The 19,162-nt window shown below is 39.4% G+C and overlaps 1 protein-coding gene across 13 annotated transcripts in view; it reads right to left on the bottom strand.

Annotated features, from left to right (window-relative positions):
• Positions 1–2,680: 2,680 nt before the first annotated feature.
• The window catches only part of Tsga10 (testis specific 10), a 100,326-nt gene continuing 83,844 nt past the window's right edge, over positions 2,681–19,162 (bottom strand). For 12 of the 13 annotated variants that reach the window (XM_059244085.1, XM_059244095.1, XM_059244092.1 and 9 more), the window contains 4 exons: positions 10,628–10,830; positions 8,854–8,958; positions 8,375–8,521; positions 2,681–3,410 (listed from right to left, as the gene is read on the bottom strand). In XM_059244085.1, coding sequence (XP_059100068.1) covers positions 3,386–3,410; positions 8,375–8,521; positions 8,854–8,958; positions 10,628–10,830 — 480 coding nt within the window. In that variant the 3' untranslated portion in view covers positions 2,681–3,385. Of the gene's footprint in view, positions 3,411–8,346; positions 8,522–8,853; positions 8,959–10,627; positions 10,831–19,162 lie in introns of all 13 variants that reach the window. The other variant, XM_059244090.1, reaches the window with a different exon arrangement.

Genomic DNA, 19,162 nt, shown 5'->3' with positions numbered 1-19,162 from the left:
TTCAGCCTTGTGATTTCAAAGAGTCTTTTCTAAATTATAACGCACTAATAGAATACTTTCCCTTAAAAATTTATTTACAAGAAATTTGTTTTCAAGTCAAGAATTTATTGCAATAAGAAGGCAAGTTCAAACTGACCCACTGAAATGGCTTGTGGGGTAAATTCTGAATGGCGTTCATGATGCAAGGCTGAGTATTTTGTGGAAATCATATCTTAAGACAAGTTGCTTTGGAAGCTATTTAACATAAATATCTTCTTATAAAATATGTTGCTTTTTTCCATTCAATTGGGAAATTACATAAAATTTAAAGATAATTAGTCTAACTCATTCTGGGTTTTGTTTCTGTTTTTTGGGATTTTTTTTGGTTTTGTTTTGTTTTGTTTTTTTCAGGAGCTAAGAGGGTAAGTCAGTTATCCTGAGGTTTTTATGTTTTATGGTATAAGGACAATTTTTCTTCACTTTTGAATTCAGATCAGACCACGGTTTAAAACGTTATATCCTGATAGTTTATGATTTGTCTTTGAGTGAAAGCTTGTGCCCCTCGCTCTCTGGTTTGCTGTGAGTGCTGACGTAGAGGACTGCAGACAGATGGAGTCTTTTTCTCCATTGGCAGCTCTCGTCCGACCTTAGTGTAGTAAATGGGTCTCATCAGTTCAGTTATAGACCGTTGCTGATCATGCAAGGAATGCAACCTGGAGCACAGCATTTGGGGAGCAGAGGAGACTGTTAAAAGCCAGAGCCAGACTGTCTGGGGAGATGCACTGAAGGCAGGGAAGAAGAGCAGACACCGATCAGGGCCCTGAGAGTCAGATTCTCATGCCATGAGCAACATTAGCTCGTTTCAACCTACGTGCTATGTAGTTGACACGGTCTGAACACTACTAACCCATTATTCCTATTGTTGTCAAACTCTAATGGGGGTGAACTCCTATGGGAGTGATTTTTAAAGCTGGGGATGGAACCTGGGCCTTTGGATATGTGAGGCAAGCTCTCCCACTGAGCCACATCCGTACTCTCTAATAATTATATTCTAAAGATCAAAAGGGGAACACCCATTCCCTTCAAAACTCTATCTTATGAACTGCAGCACAGATTCTCACACTAATGACTTCTGCTTCTTAAAGAAAACTCAATGATGGCTCTTATTAACTAAAGAGACCAAAGGAGTCCCAAGGATGCCTAAAACTTCAAAATGGGCTCTCTGTAGAAAAATGTTTTTCGAGATAGGTTCTATGTACCCTTGACTAGCTTAGAATCGCTACATAGTACAGGACTGGACTTAAACTTTTGGCAATCATTCTGCCTCTGCGCCCAAGTCCTAGAACTATAGGCACGTCCTGCTCAAAACTCCTGTCTTTTAAATTACTCAATGAGTTAACAATTCTCTTCTCAACACACTTACTTCAGCAAGCGTAGACGTTTTGTATTGAATATACATTTCTGAGCTTAGAGTCCTTTTCAAGAGATTGTTGCTGTTGCTGTTACCCAAGAAAGAACGTGTTTGGTATACTGTGTTTGCAGTCAGGCTCTACCCCATCAACAGGCTAGTAAGTACTTCTATCAAGTGACAAGAATTCCATTTCAAGCAAATATTCTTGAATTTTACCTTAGTAAAAAAATCTTGTCTTTGAAGTTTTGTTTTGGTTTGGTTTTTGGTTTTTCGAGACAGGGTTTCTCTGTGTAGTTTTGGTGCCTGTCCTGGATCTTGCTCTGTAGACGAGGCTGGCCTCGAACTCACAGAGATCCGCCTGGCTCTGCCTCCCAAGTGCTGGGTTTAAAGGTGTGCTCCACCACCGCCCAGCGTCTTTGACGTTTTAATCTAGAACAGGGTGAGGTTTCACTTGCCTTTAGATAACAGGGGTCCCTTTGTATGTACCATATAATTTTCCTTTGAAACAGTTTGTCACTAATGGCACAAATCAAGTACTGTACAATTGTAATCAAGTATGGAAAGACTCTCTTGCACACTTCATTCTGTGCCCCTCTCCTAACACCTGTACTCTGTATATGACCTGGCAAGAGTTTTCCACTGGTGACACTCAGCTGTTGTTGGTTGTCTAGGAGAACAGATTAATATTAATGCTATGGTGATCTAGTGCCCAGGTCACTGGGTGACCCTAGCAGAGGTTAGTTTTGCAGTATGTATGTCGTGTGTTATTTGATATGAGCAAGGAAAGTTACTCTGCATATTAGTCTTTAACACATTTATGAGCAGGCACCGTACTTTATCCATTTTTTTAGCCAGTCTGTAACGGTTGTCTAAAACTGCATGACTAAGCCTGAAGGTTTTGGAAGACCAAACTAAAGTGAGTATGCGACATGAATTTATAATAAAGTATCAGAGGACTAGAGATTGTGTCATGATGAAATCAGATCTCAAGAGGCCACTATCCTCGTCACTACTGCCATATCGAATAATAACTAGATACAATGAGAAACTGTTCATCATAGGAACACTATTAATGACAGGGCTTGCTTTTTTATTAAAATGTAAGAATACAAATAGCTTATACCAGTAAAATACAGTAGCATTCAGGCTCTAATATCAACATTAAATCAAAGCCTATGGACAGAAAAGAGACTTAAGAGATGCAGGTGAGGGGAAGGAAATAGCTTGTCACTCTAGATTACAGACAGCTGCCACAGGCAAAAAATAATAATAATAAAAATGGCAATTAAGTTCATTGCAGTACTTTAATGTTTTGAAGAAAACTTATGAAAAATACAGATTTTTAAAAATCTTACATTTTGGATAGATAGATAGATCATCACCTACCTTTCTAACAACAGTAGGAGCAAACACAATTGTAAAAACGCATGGTACTCGGGCTGTGCGCTACAACAGCATGGACTGAATGCCCTGGCACACTCCTACTTTGAAGGTAGATTGTGGCATGGAAGTTATGTCAGGTTGGTTCCAAAATGCAATACTGGGTCCCAGGCCAGAGCTGCTAGGCTGTGCCCATTTTGGCACAGCTTTTCCAGCCATGAGAATATAAATCACAAAGAAAAAAAATGTAACCAACCATTCATTTGAGATAGCAAGAAAGGAAAGGAAATCAGTTTTGTAAAAACACTTTTCCCTCTTTTTTAAGCTTCTTTATTTACTCCGGATAGTTAACAAAACAGTGCTCAATAGTGAAGTAAGCAGATTTTACACTCACTATTACTGTATGGATAGAAAGAGCCATGTGCATTTTTGTTTGTATACATCATCTCAGATCACTGTGATATGGCACTCGAGAACAGACTCAGAGGCACAAAGTTAATAAATACATTTAACACTGTCAAGCATTCAAAAGATAAATGCAATCAAATAGCAAAAAAAAAAAAATTCCGTTTGTATCTTTGACCTTTCCAAGGCTGTGGAGAATCTTTTCACATGTCAGAAATCTCTATAGCAAAGATTCCTATAATAGAAAAAGAAAGAGATTAAGGTTTTAAATGAAATAACTTCAGCATGTGTAAAAAGGATATATTATGATTACTTTAGCAGTGCTTGGGGTTTCCCCTCAGCTTCTGTGAAGGGAAATGGATATAGTGAGTTTGTTCATAAACCATGGAATACTATTAATGACAGGGATATACTACTGTAACATAAAAGGAAAGAAATATTGAGATGGACAACGTGGATGGTTGTCATGACCACTATGCTAAATGAAAAAAGTCAGTTTCAAAGGTTGTGTTCTGTGCATGACCGAATTTGCATAGGATCCTCAAACTGACAGAATTATAGTACGGAGAAGAAGTTAGTTGGCCACCTGGTAGGGAAACAGGAGATACAGATTCTAACTCCAAAGGGATGGGTACCACAAGGGAAGATTTTCTTTTACAATTAATTTTTATGTTGGTAATGGGTGTTTTCATACATACGTGTTATTATACCTTTTCTATTTGTATCCTGCCTCAGTGTCCCCCTCCCCACCCCTCCCCCATCTGCTGGTCCCTTTGTCCTCTAACAGGAGCCCCTTCTGCTTTCATGTCACGCGTGTCCCTTTCTTCAGATCTCCTCCTAAGTAAGGACTGGGTGCTGGTGGGACAAGTCAGTATTTAGTTATTAGCAAGTGGTATATACAAAGACTGTACATGCATGCATGCACACACACAAATGAATATACTAGGGAAATATTAATAAAGCCTATGCACTGGATTATACCAGAGCTGATTTCCTGTTGGCAAGGTGCTGATGCTGTAGGAACTGGAAAAACTGTATGAGATTCTCTGCACTACTTTACAGCTGCCTCTGAAACAATAGCCATTACTTGTGGTTCATCCATACAATGGGTATTAAATATTGCTCAGCAGTTAAGAGCATGTAAGACTCTGGATAAGACTCAAAATATATTATGCTGAGACTGAGTCAGCACCAGAGGCTATATAACGTATGATACCAGTTACCTGACAACCTGCAAGAGATAAAACTAGTGGCAGAGGAAACAGGATTGATCTTGGGTCCTCTGGAAGAGCAGCAAGCACTCTTAACTACCTAGCCATCTCTCCAGCCTCAGGGATAACATTTTAAGTTGACAGTGAAAGATGATTTTAAAAGGGGGGCTAAGAGTATATTATTAACGAAAGTAACAGATAAAATACAAAACTTTCTAATTATTACAAGAACCAATCAAATGGAGAAATACAGGAAACGGCATAATACAAACAGCAAACATAAGATACTGTGATGGATTTCAGACCAAATGTAACAGTTACAGCAACAGTGTAAAAATTTTTACCTCTATTAAACTTTTTTAACTTCAGTAAAAAATTTTTTAAATGGCTTATGAAGCAAAACCCAAATCAATACTTTATAAGAGAGATATAGTAAGACAGAAAGATTCAAAAACAGTTAAGTAAAGTTATTTACCAGGAAAACGGAGACAATAAGAGAGCAGGATCAGCAACCTGAATACACAGCTTTAGACAGCAGGCCAAACAGAGAATGTAAATGTTTCAGTAAAGAACACTCCATAAAAGTTACATGACACAGGAAGGATGACAGTTCTGAGTGCTGGTGTAGCGAACATCAGCAAACCACAAACAAAATAATCTTATGTCAGAGCTGGCCAAGGTGAGATCTGAACACTGGTGCTGGAACAGGAACCAAAAGCAGAGAGAGGAAAGAGGTCACCAATGACTGATCAGCAGCTGGACCTGTGGCTGCCCAGCAGACAGATGTTCTATGTGTCCAGAAGAAAGACGAGAGCATCTCTCAGTTTTCAGCTCAGTTCAAGGGCCTGGCCTGGAAGGTGACCAACAGGAACTGCTGTTCACAAGTGATGCTGAGCTCCAGGGTAGTCCTGGTCAAGAAGATGAAGGCTGGGGAGATGGCTCAATCGGGGAAATGCTTGCCTTGTAATTATGAACACTCTAGTTTGATCCCTAGAACTCAGAAAAAGCTGGGCATGGTGGTTTACGTTTGTATTCTCAGTGCTGGGGAGGCAGAGACAGGAATCTCTAGGGCTAACTAGACAGCCAGTCTAGACCACTTGGAGAGTTTCAGGCCAGTGAAAGAATGTCTCAAAACAAAGAAACAAAAAAGGTGACCAGGTGGTGGTGGCACACACCTCTAATTCCAGCACTCAGGAGGCAGAGGTAGGTGGATCTCTGTGAGTTCAAGGCCAGCCTGGTCTACAGAGTGAGTTCCAGGACAGCCAAGACTGTTGCACAGAGAAACCTTGTCTCAAAAAAAATGTGGACAGTGCCAGAGAAACAACAGCTAAGACTGACCTCTGGCCTCTGTAGTCGTTCACACAAACATGCACATGCCCACCTCTAAACACACAGAAAATTATTCCTTGAAACTCAGTCTCTTCTTAACCCAGAAGCAAGTGAAGGAGTACAGCTTCTAAAGAAAGCAAGTTCTGGCCATGTGTTGCTAGCTCCTAGAGACCATCACTGCTGAACTTCTCACATTAATGTTTTATGATTAGCTATGAAGCATCTCTTAGATTAAATCTCTAGTATCTGATGTTACTGAAAACTGCCATTTGAAATTGTGTTTTGTTTGGTGTGGCATGTGGACTAATACTAAACATTGATATTGATAGTATTTATTCCTAAAATTTGTTAATATATGCTAATATACTTATCAATTCCAAAATTTTATTTCTAGATTCCTTCTTATCAGCACGTACAATCCCATCATCTTTGAAAACACTAGCTCTGTTTCTGTTTCTATAAGCAGTACTCCTTTATTATATCTCTATAGACTTTTAAGAGAATGGATGTTAATGGGAATTGTTCTATTTCTGAAAATAAATAAAAAATTCTGTCCTTAAAATGTATAAGAGATGCAAGAAATTAAAATACATGGCAGACTTTAAAATATCACTCACAATATACAAAAGGCCAAGTGGACAAAAGGTAATCAGACCTACTTAAAAGATGTATGTAACACCACAAAAGTCAGGGTTTCTAATAATACTGTGCTGTAAAAAGAAACATACCTGCGTAAGTGCACATATTTGTAAAAACTGGTCATGTGCCAGGCTTTGGTGGCGCACACCTTTAATCTCAGCACTCGGGAGGCAGAGCCAGGTGGATCTCTGTGAGTTTGAGGCCAGCCTGGGGTACAGAGTGAGTTCCAGGACAGGCTCCAAAGCTACACAGAGAAACCCTGTCTTGAAAAACGAACAAACAAAAACAACAACAACAAAAAAAACTGGTCATGTATAAGACATGCAGACCACAAAGCTCATGAAACAGAAGTGATAAAGATAATATTTCCTAGTCATGATGCAAAAATAGAAGAAATAAACACAAAAACTGAAACACAAAACATTCTTTCAACTGAAAATTACAAGATTTTCCATCAACACATTGGTACAAGTGGAAACCACAGAATTTCACAAACTAACTAAAAGAAAAGCAAAACAGTTAAGACTACATGAGATCATTTGAAACAGCAACAGAGGAAAATGAAGAACCCTAAATATCTCTACCAATTAAAGAAAAGAATAGCAGTAAATGAATGAATTCTCAACCCAAAAAGCTAGCAGAAAACTCCAACAAGGTCAAAAATAACACAGGAAGGAAATAATAATAAAAACAGAAATTAATAAGAGGGAAAATAGATCATAAGTAGTACATTAAAGCTCTGGGGTTTGAAGGGGGCTAGAGAAAACTCGGTGGTTAATACAGTGCTGGGTATTCTTCCAGAGGACTGGGCTTTGACTCCACATGATGGCTCACAACCTTCTGTATCTCCAGTTCCAGGGGACCTGATGCCCCTCTGGCCTCTGCAGGCACCAGGCACATTACTGGTACATATACATACATTCAGGCAAAACACCCATATACATAAACTAATTTCTTAATCAGGAAGGGGTATTTTTAATATTTCCTTTTTAGTATTTTTAGACTATTACAGAAAACATATTATGACCACAACTGGTCATAATGCAGGTATCAGTGGATCATGGGGGAATAAAAGAACAAATTTAAGTTATTCATGAACTTGGTATTTGGTTAAATGCCCTCAGTACATGGGAAAATTGGGATACAAAGGCAGAAACGATGGCCTGCAAACAGATCTTGAACTTTTTAATCCGTCTATTTATTGAACTGATGGATGTTGCAGAAATCCAGAGACAGTTTCAGACACGTTCTGGGCTGAGCAAGCGAGTCAGGAATGCTGAGAACACTGTTGGTGTTGAGCCTCAGCTCTCACAGTGACATAGGGAATATACCAATACCAAATGGGGTACGACAAGACAGAAGTCTGTGATGATGCTTTGGAATTAGAAGTACTGGCTGCTTTTTCAAACAGAGAGAGACAGAGAGAGAGAGAAAGTAGTGTGATGGGGAAAAATATAGTAGTGTAGGTACACGAGACATTTCTATTTAAAATAAAACAAATAGGACAAAAATTCAACAATAGTGAATGAGAGGTATTTTTACTTTTGTAACTTCATACAAATTTTAAGTTATTCACAAATAAAATTTTTAAACATTTGTGAAATATAACAATAAATCTAAAATGAAAAATAGTAAACACCTTCTTATTTATTCTATGGTGCGATAGCAATTAACCCACATTTTGTAATAAATGTACATGAAAAATAATACAGACGTAAAAAGGAATTCACACCTTGACAATATAGCATATCGGCTGCTGGCACAGTTCAGTGTACAGTGGTTGCCTAGCATGCACGAGGTCTTAGCTTTGATTCACAGTATTACACACTACAGATATTAGATTAGCCTTAAGAGTTATTTCATTTTAGTACAATATTCATATAAAACTCCTATTTATAGATGAAACCCTTTCTTCTGGATCACTGTATCTTAGTAATCAAGTTTAAATATCAATCCCCTTGCTCCCTCAAATTTCACTGTGAACACCACTACCTGTGTCCAGGGTCCTGTGCACACTTACTCTTCTAATGATCGGTCGAGGCCTCGGTCAGGAGATCGATGGTGAGCACGTTCTGGTGAGTGACATTTTGTATTTGGCTTCATTGAACTCAAATGATAAGCATTACTTGAGTAATTCTGGCGGCGAAGTTCTTGGACAGCCCTTTCCCTATAGCAAAATAGTGACGCTTTTGAACTTTACATTCAGTGGTATTATAAACCTACCATAAAACTGTAGCTCAACTCAAACACTAAAATCTACCCATCATGAAATAATAAACCCCTTACTGAGCCAGGAGAACACCTGTAACACCAGCATTCTGGAGGCTGACACAGGAGGATCAGCAGTTTGAGGCTAGCCTGGACTAGAGTGAGGCTTTGTCTCAAAAAACAAACAAACAAAAAACTCCACATGTGTACACACAGATCTACAAAAATAAAACCTATTGTTAACTAAGAAACAACATGTGTAGGCAGAGTGTTGCACAGAGATCAACTTACCTTTCAAATCGTTCTGTCCCTAGCTGTCTTTTAGTAATGTCCAAATCTGCTTCCAACTGTGTTACAACATTTCTGAACTGGGCCACGTCTCTACTCTGGATGGCCCTGTGCAAAAGACAAGAGTGATGGTTGATTAAACTCACATACACCCGTGACTCCAAGAGTATATTAAACCATACTGGTAATGGCATCTTAGCTGGATCCAAGTCACAACGTGAGTTTGGCAAGTTAATTCATGGTGTGAGTGTGTGTGTGTGTGTGTGTGTGTGTGTGTGTGTGTGTGTGTACATGTTGGACTTGCTCTTGTCTTGCTCCTGTCTGTGTGTATATTGCACATGTGTTTGGGGAGGGCAGAGGCTGACTTGGGGTATTTTGTTCAGTCACTCTCCACTGTATTTGTTTTAGAGGGTCTCCCAACTGAACCTGGAGTTCATCCATCTGGCTAGGCAGTTTGGCCAATGTGTTTCAGGGATCTGTCTGTTTCCACTCCCCCAGTGCTGGGGTTACAGGTGCATACTGCTGCTCCTGGCTTTTACATGGATGCTGAGGATCCAAACCCAGATCCTTATGCTTGCATAGCAGGTGTCTTACTGACCAAGCTATGTCCTCAGCCCTACATTGTGATTTTTATGGACAATTTTAAGGGCATGTTTTAGATATATTCAATGTACAAACTTGATTACTTGAAAAGCCTCAGCAATCCCAGTCCTGTTCAATTAATCAAACCTTCTTGTCTCTGTTTCTGTGTACACAAATGGGACAATATTATGTATCATCTATATTATTCATTTATGCAAATATTCTTTATAAACTAAGTTTCCCACATTGGCCAGCTCCATGTCACAATACTTAGCAGCAGTCTGAAATGGAATACATCCTCGTGGGGAGTTCTGTTTCTTTCCTAAGGTGGATTTCCTCCCACCAGTCTGAGAAAGGGACCCTGAGGGACCTGCTGAAGGTATCACAACAGCCTCACTAACTAGAACTGACAAGAATGACTCAGTCACATCCAAGAGGACCCAACAGTACTATCAAGGAAACTACTCCTGGCTTGGGGGTCCTTGATCACCAAAGGGTACCTACGAGTGGCTGACTGCTGAGAAAATGATCACCATGCTTCCCCAGGTGCCAGGCTCAGGTCTGAGGATGGGCAGGATGAAAGTGTTACAAGTGGGTCACAGAGGCTGAGGATCCCCATTAACTTTCATTAGAGGTGACCAATTTTAATAAACTTTCACTCCCTAGGCAGATATTTCCACTTGAATGTCAAGCTAAAAGTCTTCAAATTAAAGGCTAGTATTATAGGTGGTTTATTAAAAAAACAGGCTAAGATAAATAAAATTCTGAGGGAGTGCTCAGTGTTTCCAGGGTTCAGTTCTTCTGGGCATCCAGTATATACTCTTATAGACACGGGGAACAAATGGAGAGACAGAGAACAATACCCGACAGCCCATAAATGCGAAAGTCCTTGAGGTTTCAGAGCGCTGGCTTTATTTTACATTTCCTAATGACAATATTTTAGATCAGACTATCTATTATATTCAAAACTGTGGGTTCAAAACAATCAGCAGACATTGTTACATTTAAAAACCTTAGATTAGAAAAACTAGACCATGGTATTAAATCTTCAGCAAATCACAATACTCCTGACTCTCAGTCTAATTAACGGCAAACTGTGTGCTCCAACCTCCAGATCCAGCTTTAAAATTCTCAGTTATGAGGTACTGAGAACGAGGGCAGAGTGCTCTGTGCTGCTCCACTGCAGCCGACTCACATTTTGTTCTCTGCCAGACAAAGGTGCTCCTTCAGAAGCTGGATCTCAGACTCCTTTTCTTGCAATGCTATCTGGGACTGGTACTCTTTGTCTCGGTTGGCCACCAGCAAAGCCTCGAGATTCTGCATGGAGATCCTCTCATTTGTCATCTGACTCCTGAGCAGTTCTATTTCAGAGCGTGCAGAATCCAGCTCATTCTCCATCTGTGCGACAGGAAGACAGCCTTACTTACTCCCATCCTCTCACTCAGCTGACATGTTATTAGGAACACGTGCATCTTTAAACTTCTCACTGTGAAGTTGTTTCTCCTTAACAGCTGCACACATCACAACACACATATAGTGCTGCTTCCCCCACCTCAGGCCCCATCAGAAAACTCACAACTTCCAAAAGTTCTATCACTCTCAAACTGCAACCAATTTCCATCTCCAGTTTTGATACTTCTTACATAGCTCTGCACACCTGACAAGGTGGTGCCTGTCACTCCTGCATTGTCCTGAACTGGATGAGTCTATCTAAATGCCTTTGACATATCCTTGGACTCTGGAGATAAAGAAAATGAGGAGTAGACATACATTTCACCTCTCACATACACCTGGGGAAAACTTGCCCCTTTGCAGGTATCATGAGCTCAAAATATTCTCAATAAGAGAAATATTTCTTTAAAAGGAGGATTGTCAGTTTAAAAAAGCATGATTTCTTATCTTAGGTTATGATAAATTTTATATGCATTTAAAAAGCTAGTTATAAAAGATAAACTTTAAAAGCTAATAAAAATGAATAATAATGAAATTACTAGGGGAGGGGCAGGTTACCTCAGTGGATAGAGAGGGAAAGAACTTTCTGAGTTAGATAAATGAGCTCACATAAACTGAGGAGAAATAAAAAATAATAATATCAGAAAATTTTCAAAGAAGAAATACAATTAAATACCAAACACGTGGGGAAAAAAAGAAACTGTTCTAGTTTTCTTTCTGTTGCTGTGATAAACACCATGACCAAAAGCAACCTGGGGCGGATTCCTTTGGCTGATACGTCCAGGTGATAGTGTTACCAAGGGAAGTCAGAGCAGAAACCATGGAGAAACACTGCTTACTGGCTCTCTCCTGCTCATGCTCAGCCAGCTTTCTATACAAGCCAGGACCACCTACCCAGGATCACCACCCACAGTGGGCTGGGTCCTCCCACACCAATAATTAGTCAAGACAACCTCGCACAGGTAAGTCCACAGGCAAATCTGATCTAGGCAATTCTTCAGTTGAAGTGTTCTCTTCCCAGGTGACTCAAGTTGTTCCAAGGTGACAATAAAAACTAACCACAAGTTTCAGCGGGAAGCAAAGACTATGTGGGCCATTTATGTGGTATTTTGGACTAAGAATCTGTGCAAGTGAAACCTTCTGTGCTTTACTGGGACAATGGATGCTGATGATCAGTGAATGAATATTATCTATGATTAACAACAGACCAGCATCATGAAAGTGGCATCTCCTGTGAACAGGAACTTATTTCTTCTGAGTCAGCACACAGAAGCTACAGTCCAAGGAGATCAAGGAAAACACCGCAAGCTGGCAGCTGAACTTGACAATGTGTAAGAGTCATTCACATGGTGGTGGTTTTGAAGGCATGAAGGTGCCATGGAGAGGAGATGGGGCTTGGCGTGTCTCAAAGGGTTGGAGTTTCCCTCAGGGAGGCTAAAAGAGGCCATTGGTGAAGGTCTTGTAGTTTCAGTTCCAATGAAGACCCCAGGGTTGAAGGGGTCAGAGAGAGAAACTGAAGCTTGGAACAGTATGTTAGCATCAGAGTCCCCAGACAGAGGCCACTACTGAAGGTGAAGCCTAAGTTGCAATGGAAACCCTAAGACCATGAGACATCTGCTAAGGACAGTGTCAAATGTGTAGTAGAGCTATCCTGAGCCTTGCAAACAAACTATTTCTCTTGAGTGCTGCCAAGCTGGAGACATTGGCTGTCCAAATTTTCTGGAGCCCAGAAAAGTGTGTGTAAGCCCCAGATGCAGAAAAAGGGGCTACAGGATTTGATTACATTGGTGACTTGGGGCTTTGCTTTAATCTGATTACTCCTATACCCTAATTCTTCTCTTTTGGAACAAGAAGTATTTAACCTGTTTTTAATTTTATAGGAGTCTGTAAACAAAATATTTTTGGATTCTTAAAGAAACCTTAGGCTTTAAAAGTACTGAAAATTTTAAAGACTGTGAGACTTCTAAAAATTGGACTGTGTTTTATCTTATGCTACTAACACTAATATGCAATCTTGGCAACAAAGCAAGGAAAAGTTATAGTTAAGTAGTGATGTGTTTGTGCCTAAGTTGACAAGGGCTGGATTGTACTGGTTCATTTTTATTGTCAACTTTACACAAACTAGAGACTATTGGGAAAAAGGAACTTCATTTGAAGAATTGTCTCAATTGGATTTATCTACAACTAATCATATTGATGGATGATTGACATTCAAGGACCCATCTCAATGTAAGCAATATCATCCCTAGGCAGGTGAGCATGGGCTGTATTAGAAAGCTAGCTGAGGGACTGGAGAGATGCCTTAGCAGTTAATAGCAAGGGCTGTTCTCCTAGAGGACCTGAGATTGGTTCCCATCACCCACATGGCAGCTCACAACTGTCTGTAATTCTAGTTCTAGGACATCGACACCTTCTTCTGTCCCCTACAGGCATCAGGCATGAAAGTGGTATACAGACATACATGCAGACAAAACACTTGTCTTAGTTACTGTTCTACTGCTGTGAAGAGACACTATGACCAAGACAATTTATAAAAGAAAGCACTTAATTGGAGATTTGCTTACAGCTTCAGAGGATTAGTCTAAGATCGTCATGGTGGGTAGAATGGTGGCAGGTAGGCAGGCACTGAAGCAGAAACTGAGAATTTATTCTGATCTGAAAGCCCAACTCTGGTGACACACCTCCTCCAATAAGGTCACATTTCCCAATCCTTCCTAAACAGTCCATCAACTAGGAACCAAATATTCAAAATATATGGGCCTATGGGGGCCATTCTCATTCAAACCACAACACCCATACACACAAAATAAAAACGAGAGAGAGAGAGAGAGAAGGAGGGAGGGAGGGAAGGAAGAAAGAAAAAGAAAATAAAGAAGGGAAGAAAGAAAGAAAGGAGGAAGGAAAAAGAAAAAAGGAAGGAAGGAAGGAAGGAAAGAAGGAAGGCAGAAAAGAACAATCCAGTAGGCAGTGTTCCTCCATGGTTTCTGGTCTAGGTTCCTGCCTTGAGTTCCTTTCCTGACTTTCCTCCATAATAGACTGTGACTTGGAAAAATAAGAGAAAACAACCTCTTTCCCTCTCTAAATTGCTTTTAGTCATAGTATTTATGGTAACAACAGGAAAGCAAACTAGGATGCCTTGCTAGTACTCAAACAGACATAAAATGAACAAGATGCTACTTCTAGTGCAGAGTTTCTTGTCCTGATACTCTATGTACCCTGACACTCACACTTTAATTTGGGTAATTTTGCTTATGGAGCTTCTCCCAAGGATTATAGGATGTTTAACACTATCCCTGACCTCCACTCACTAGATACCAGCAGCATTCCCCACTCTGGTCATAACAACCCCAAAATGTGTCTAGATACTACTAAATGCTTTTCAGCTAATCACACAGAAACACCTAGCATGTGTCACGATGTTTCTGTCATCGTGGAAAAACAGTCAGATGTTTTCATCATCAACTACAGCGGCTGCTGTACGTTTTTCTTTTCCTTTTTTTGTTTTTTTTTGTTTTTTTTTGTTTTTTGAGACAGGATTTCTCTGTGTAGTTTTGGTGCCTGCCCTGGATCTTGCTCTGTAGACCAGGCTGGCCTCAAACTCACAGAGATCCACCTGCCTCTGCTTCCCAAGTGCTGGGATTAAAGGCGTGTGCTACCACTGCCTGACTGCTGTAGGTTTTTCAGAGATGTCTTTTATGAGATTGAAAAAGGTTCCTTGTATTCCCAGATTATAATCATTCTTTCTTACATAAAGGTATTGGATTTTGCCAAATTCTTTTTCTTCATCTATTTGAGAAAATCTTTCAGGTTTTGTTCTTGATTATTCAATATGTACTACATTGATTGATTTCAGATACAAACCAATCCTACATTCATGGGATAACTCCCATTTGAGTAGCCTATAAATTCATTTTATGGGCTGTTGGATTGTGTGTGTGTGTGTGTGTGTGTGTGTGTGTGTGTGTGTGTGTGTGTGTTGAATGTGCACATGCCTGGGAGTGTGTGTGCACGTGTGTGGTAGAGGCCATAGGTCAACTCAGATGTCTTCTACAATTGCTTTTCTACCTTAATTTTTGGAGACAGGTCCCTCACTGAACCTGATGTTCACTGATTGGCTAGAATGTCTTGCCAGTGAGCAGCAGGTACCCACCTGTCTGTGCTTCTTCAGGACTTCTTCAGGCATCACCAAGAACTCAGCATTTACATGGGCGCTGGGAATCCAAATGTTAGTCCTAGTGTTGAGCTTATGTTCTGTGACCTTCCCAGAAGATCTCAAATCACTAACCTAATCTTGTAACTAGGATTTGGGGGTTATGTGGAAAAGAAGCAAACTGGAAGCATTTGACATGGCATCTCCCCAGCTTTGGATCTGGTTTTGTAGTTATCACATTAAGACTTTTAAAAGAAATTATAGTCATAAGAAATACTGGTCTTGCCTGGCGGTGGTGGCACACGCCTTTAATCCCAGCACTTGGGAGGCAGAGCCAGGCAGATCTCTGTGAGTTCAAGGCCAGCCTGGTCTACGGAGTGAGCTCTAGGACAGATACCAAAACTACACAGAGAAACTTTGTCCCGAAAAACCAAAAACCAAAAACAAACAAACAAAAAAAAAAACTGGTGTTTCGTTTTCTTGAGCTGACTATGTTAGTAAAAAAATAAACTATAAACTGGGAATACAAAGAAACATTCTCAATCTCATAAAAAGCATCTACAAAACCCTACAGCAACCACTATACTTAATGATGAACACCTAAATGCTTTCTACATAATGACACAGAAACACCTAGCATGCCATTTCAGTCCAGTACTCTAGTGGGGGCTCTAGCCAGGATTGGGCATCTTATTGGAGTCTAGAATATGTTGAGAAATGTTCTCCCTTATCTTCAGAAGAGTTAAACATTTTTGTATCCGAACATCTTTAAACACTTAAGGGAATTCACAACTAAAGCAATCTAGACCTCAATTTGCTTTCTGGAAGTTCTCAAGTTACCATTTCAAGTTTTATATTCATTTAGAGGTGTATCCAGTGTGGTGGTTTGAAAGAAAATGGCCCCCATAGGTTCATAGGGAGTGGCACTATTAGGAAGTATGGCCTTGTTGGAGGAAGTGTGACCAGCGTGTCTCAGTTTCTCTTTTTGCTGACTGCTGATTTGGATGTAGAACTCTTAGCTCTATGCACTATGTCTGCCTGCATGCCGCCACTCTTCCCACAATGGTGATAATGGACTAAACCTCTGAAATTGTAAACTAGCCCTAACTGAATGTTTTCCTTTATAAGAATTGCCATGGTCATGGTGTCTCTTCACAGCGATAGGAACCCTAACTAAGACAACCAGGTTTTCTGCTTTTCCTTAAGTCAGTTTCAACATTAGAAAAACAATCCAATGAGAATATGTACAATAACAGGAGACATGTCACAACAAACAAAGACATGCATATGGCAAACAACAACAGGAAGAAAAGTTCACCTTTGCCATTCAGTGGTTAAATGAATATTTAAATCACCCTCATTCAGCACTGTACATACATAGAATGCTAAAGAAGAAATTTTAAGTGATAACTTTGAACAAGGATGTGGAAAAACTAGATCACTCATTATCATTAATAGACAAGAAAAATGATACAAATATTTAGGAAAATTGCTTGGAACTTTTCTGAAAAGTAATCATACAATTAACATATCACCTAAAAATAGCATTTGTGACCATTTGCAGAGAAATGAACACTTACACTCATACAACCAAGTTATATAATAAAACCCTATAGCTGGAGGCTTTTCTGCATCCCATCCAGTCCCACAGCCACTTATAAAATAATCACTCAGAGGCTTATATTAATTATAAATGTTTGGCCAATGGCTCAGGCTTATTACTAACTAGCTCTTACAACTTAAGAGCTAACAACTTAATGCTCTGGCATTTTACTGTTCTGGTGGCTGCTGGTGTCTCTCTTGACTCTGCCCTTCTTTCTCCCTGTATTCAGTTTGGCTTTCCCACCTAGCTATAGTCTATCCTGCCATAGGCCAAAGCAGCTTTATTCATCAACCAATAAAAGCAACATGTATTTGTGGTGTACAGAAGGACATCCCACATCAAACCCCTGTCTCGAAAAGCAAATAAAACAACAGAAAGTGCTCATATATGTTTATGGTAGTTTTATTTTCAGAAGTTCCAAACTGAAAACAACCCAGATGATGTTCAGTGAGTGAATGGCTAAATAGTTATAGCAACAGCACAGAATATTTTTCAGCAATAAAACGTGAACTATGACAGATGCAACAACCTGAATGAGTCTCCAGAGATTCAGGCTGAGGAAGAGAAGCCAATCCTCAAAAATCTGTATCATGTGATTTCATGTATATTAACATTCTCTTAAATTAATTTTACTTAGCATACAAAGTAGAACACTTCATTCTATCTATAAATATATATTACTTTGTTCTTATTTATGCCCCTTCTTTCCTTCCTTCCTTCATTGTCCTTCCCCCATTCTTACTGGTTCTTGAAATGACAAAATTACTGAAATGAGCAAGAGGTAAACAGCTGGCAGAGGTTAAGAAGCATGCAGACAGGATATTGTAGAGAACTATGCAAAAAGGAAACATGATAGATTCTACAATGGACGGTCTCTTGTTTTTGTCTGGAAGTTAATACCATAATTATATCAGGCTATAGTTTTGTAAGATGTAGTCATTAAGGGAAACTAGGTAACGGGTACTCTTTGTATAATTTATTAAATTAGATGCAAACCTGTCCCCTTAAAAATCACAAATTGTCTTAGTTACCTTCTGTTGCTGTGGTAAGATACCATGACCAAGGCATCTTATAGAAAAAAATGTTTATTGGGGGCTTACAGTCCAGAGGTTAGAATCCATGACCATCAATTATGGTAGGGACCAGGGCAGCAGGCACATAGGCCTGGTGCTGAACAGAAGCTGAGAGCTCACATCCTTATTCACAAGTAGGAGGTAGAGAGACTGCTAACTGGGAATGGCATGGATGTTTGACACCTTAAAGCCCACCCCAAATGAAACACTTTCTCCAAAATGGTGATATCTCCTAAACCTTTCCAAACAGTTCTTGAAAGTATTCAAACATCCGAGCCTATAGTGACCACTCTCATTCAAACTACCACAGAATTTTTTTTTAATCCCAATGTTTTGATAACTGAAGAAGTATAAAAATAAAAAGATGATCCTGGCATTTGACAACATAGCTTACTAAAGAGATAAAGACGCATACATAAACAGTTCAGTGTCACAGCAGTTAATGCCAGAAGTACTTTTGAAGTGCTGTGGGAAGAAGAAGCTATAAAACTTACAGAAAATATTTCCTAAATTAAATTGTTAGCAAGTTTTATCCAGGGTTCTTCTAAGGGCTATGATTTAAAACTTTAAGAAGATTACTATAGGACTGTACTCTACTTGCAAGTGGCATGCTATTTTTTTTTTTCCAAGACAGGGTTTCTCCATGTAGTTTTGAGTTTTGGTGCCTGTTCTGGATCTTGCTCTGTAGACCAGGCTGGCCTCAAACTCACAGAGACCCGCCTGCCTCTGCCTCTCGATTAAAGGTGTGCTCCACCACTGCCCGACAAGGCATGTGGCTATTTTTTATACGCTATGGGCTTATAACTACTGATACTTTGATTTTTATATCATTTCAGTTATTATAGTAACAAGCTAAGGCTTTTCCAATTAGAAAACATCAAGTAAATTTTTAAATAAAAGGTTATTATTTTTTAAGTTTTTACATAGCAAATTAATCATTAGAAAGTTCATGGTGAAATAAAAAATAATTAAGAATGAGTGAAGATTTGGGCAGATGGTACTTCATTAAAGATTAATAGATTCTTATAAAATAAACTAGACACATGATTCTCAAATATATCATAAAGGGTAGATTAACAAAATAAGAAATTCAATAAGGTTTAGTAATAACCAATAACCAAGGTGACCAAGATTTGCTGGTATTTCAGTTACACTGTACAATATCTATACACTAAGAGCTGGATTCTGTCCCTCCAGATTTATTTCTCAGACACATCACATTGGTCACAAAAAATACTTCTTTTCATTCAAGAATCTACATGGACCTCTCTACAATTGCCTATGTGGAATGCCCCCATCCACCCAAGTTCAGCAGCAATTCCTTATGGACTCTTCTATTTCTCTATTCATCTCAAACTGTTTATATGCCAATATTTAGAGGTCCTGGAGAGCACCAGCCTGCATGGTTTGAATATCCAAGTGTAAGTGCAAAGTAGATACAATCAACTGCAT

The sequence above is a fragment of the Peromyscus eremicus genome, chromosome 16_21 (assembly GCF_949786415.1).
Source record: "Peromyscus eremicus chromosome 16_21, PerEre_H2_v1, whole genome shotgun sequence".
Classification (NCBI taxonomy): Eukaryota; Metazoa; Chordata; class Mammalia; order Rodentia; family Cricetidae; genus Peromyscus; species Peromyscus eremicus.
Note: the sequence above shows the minus strand (reverse complement) of the source record. Positions and strands in the feature narration are given on the sequence as shown.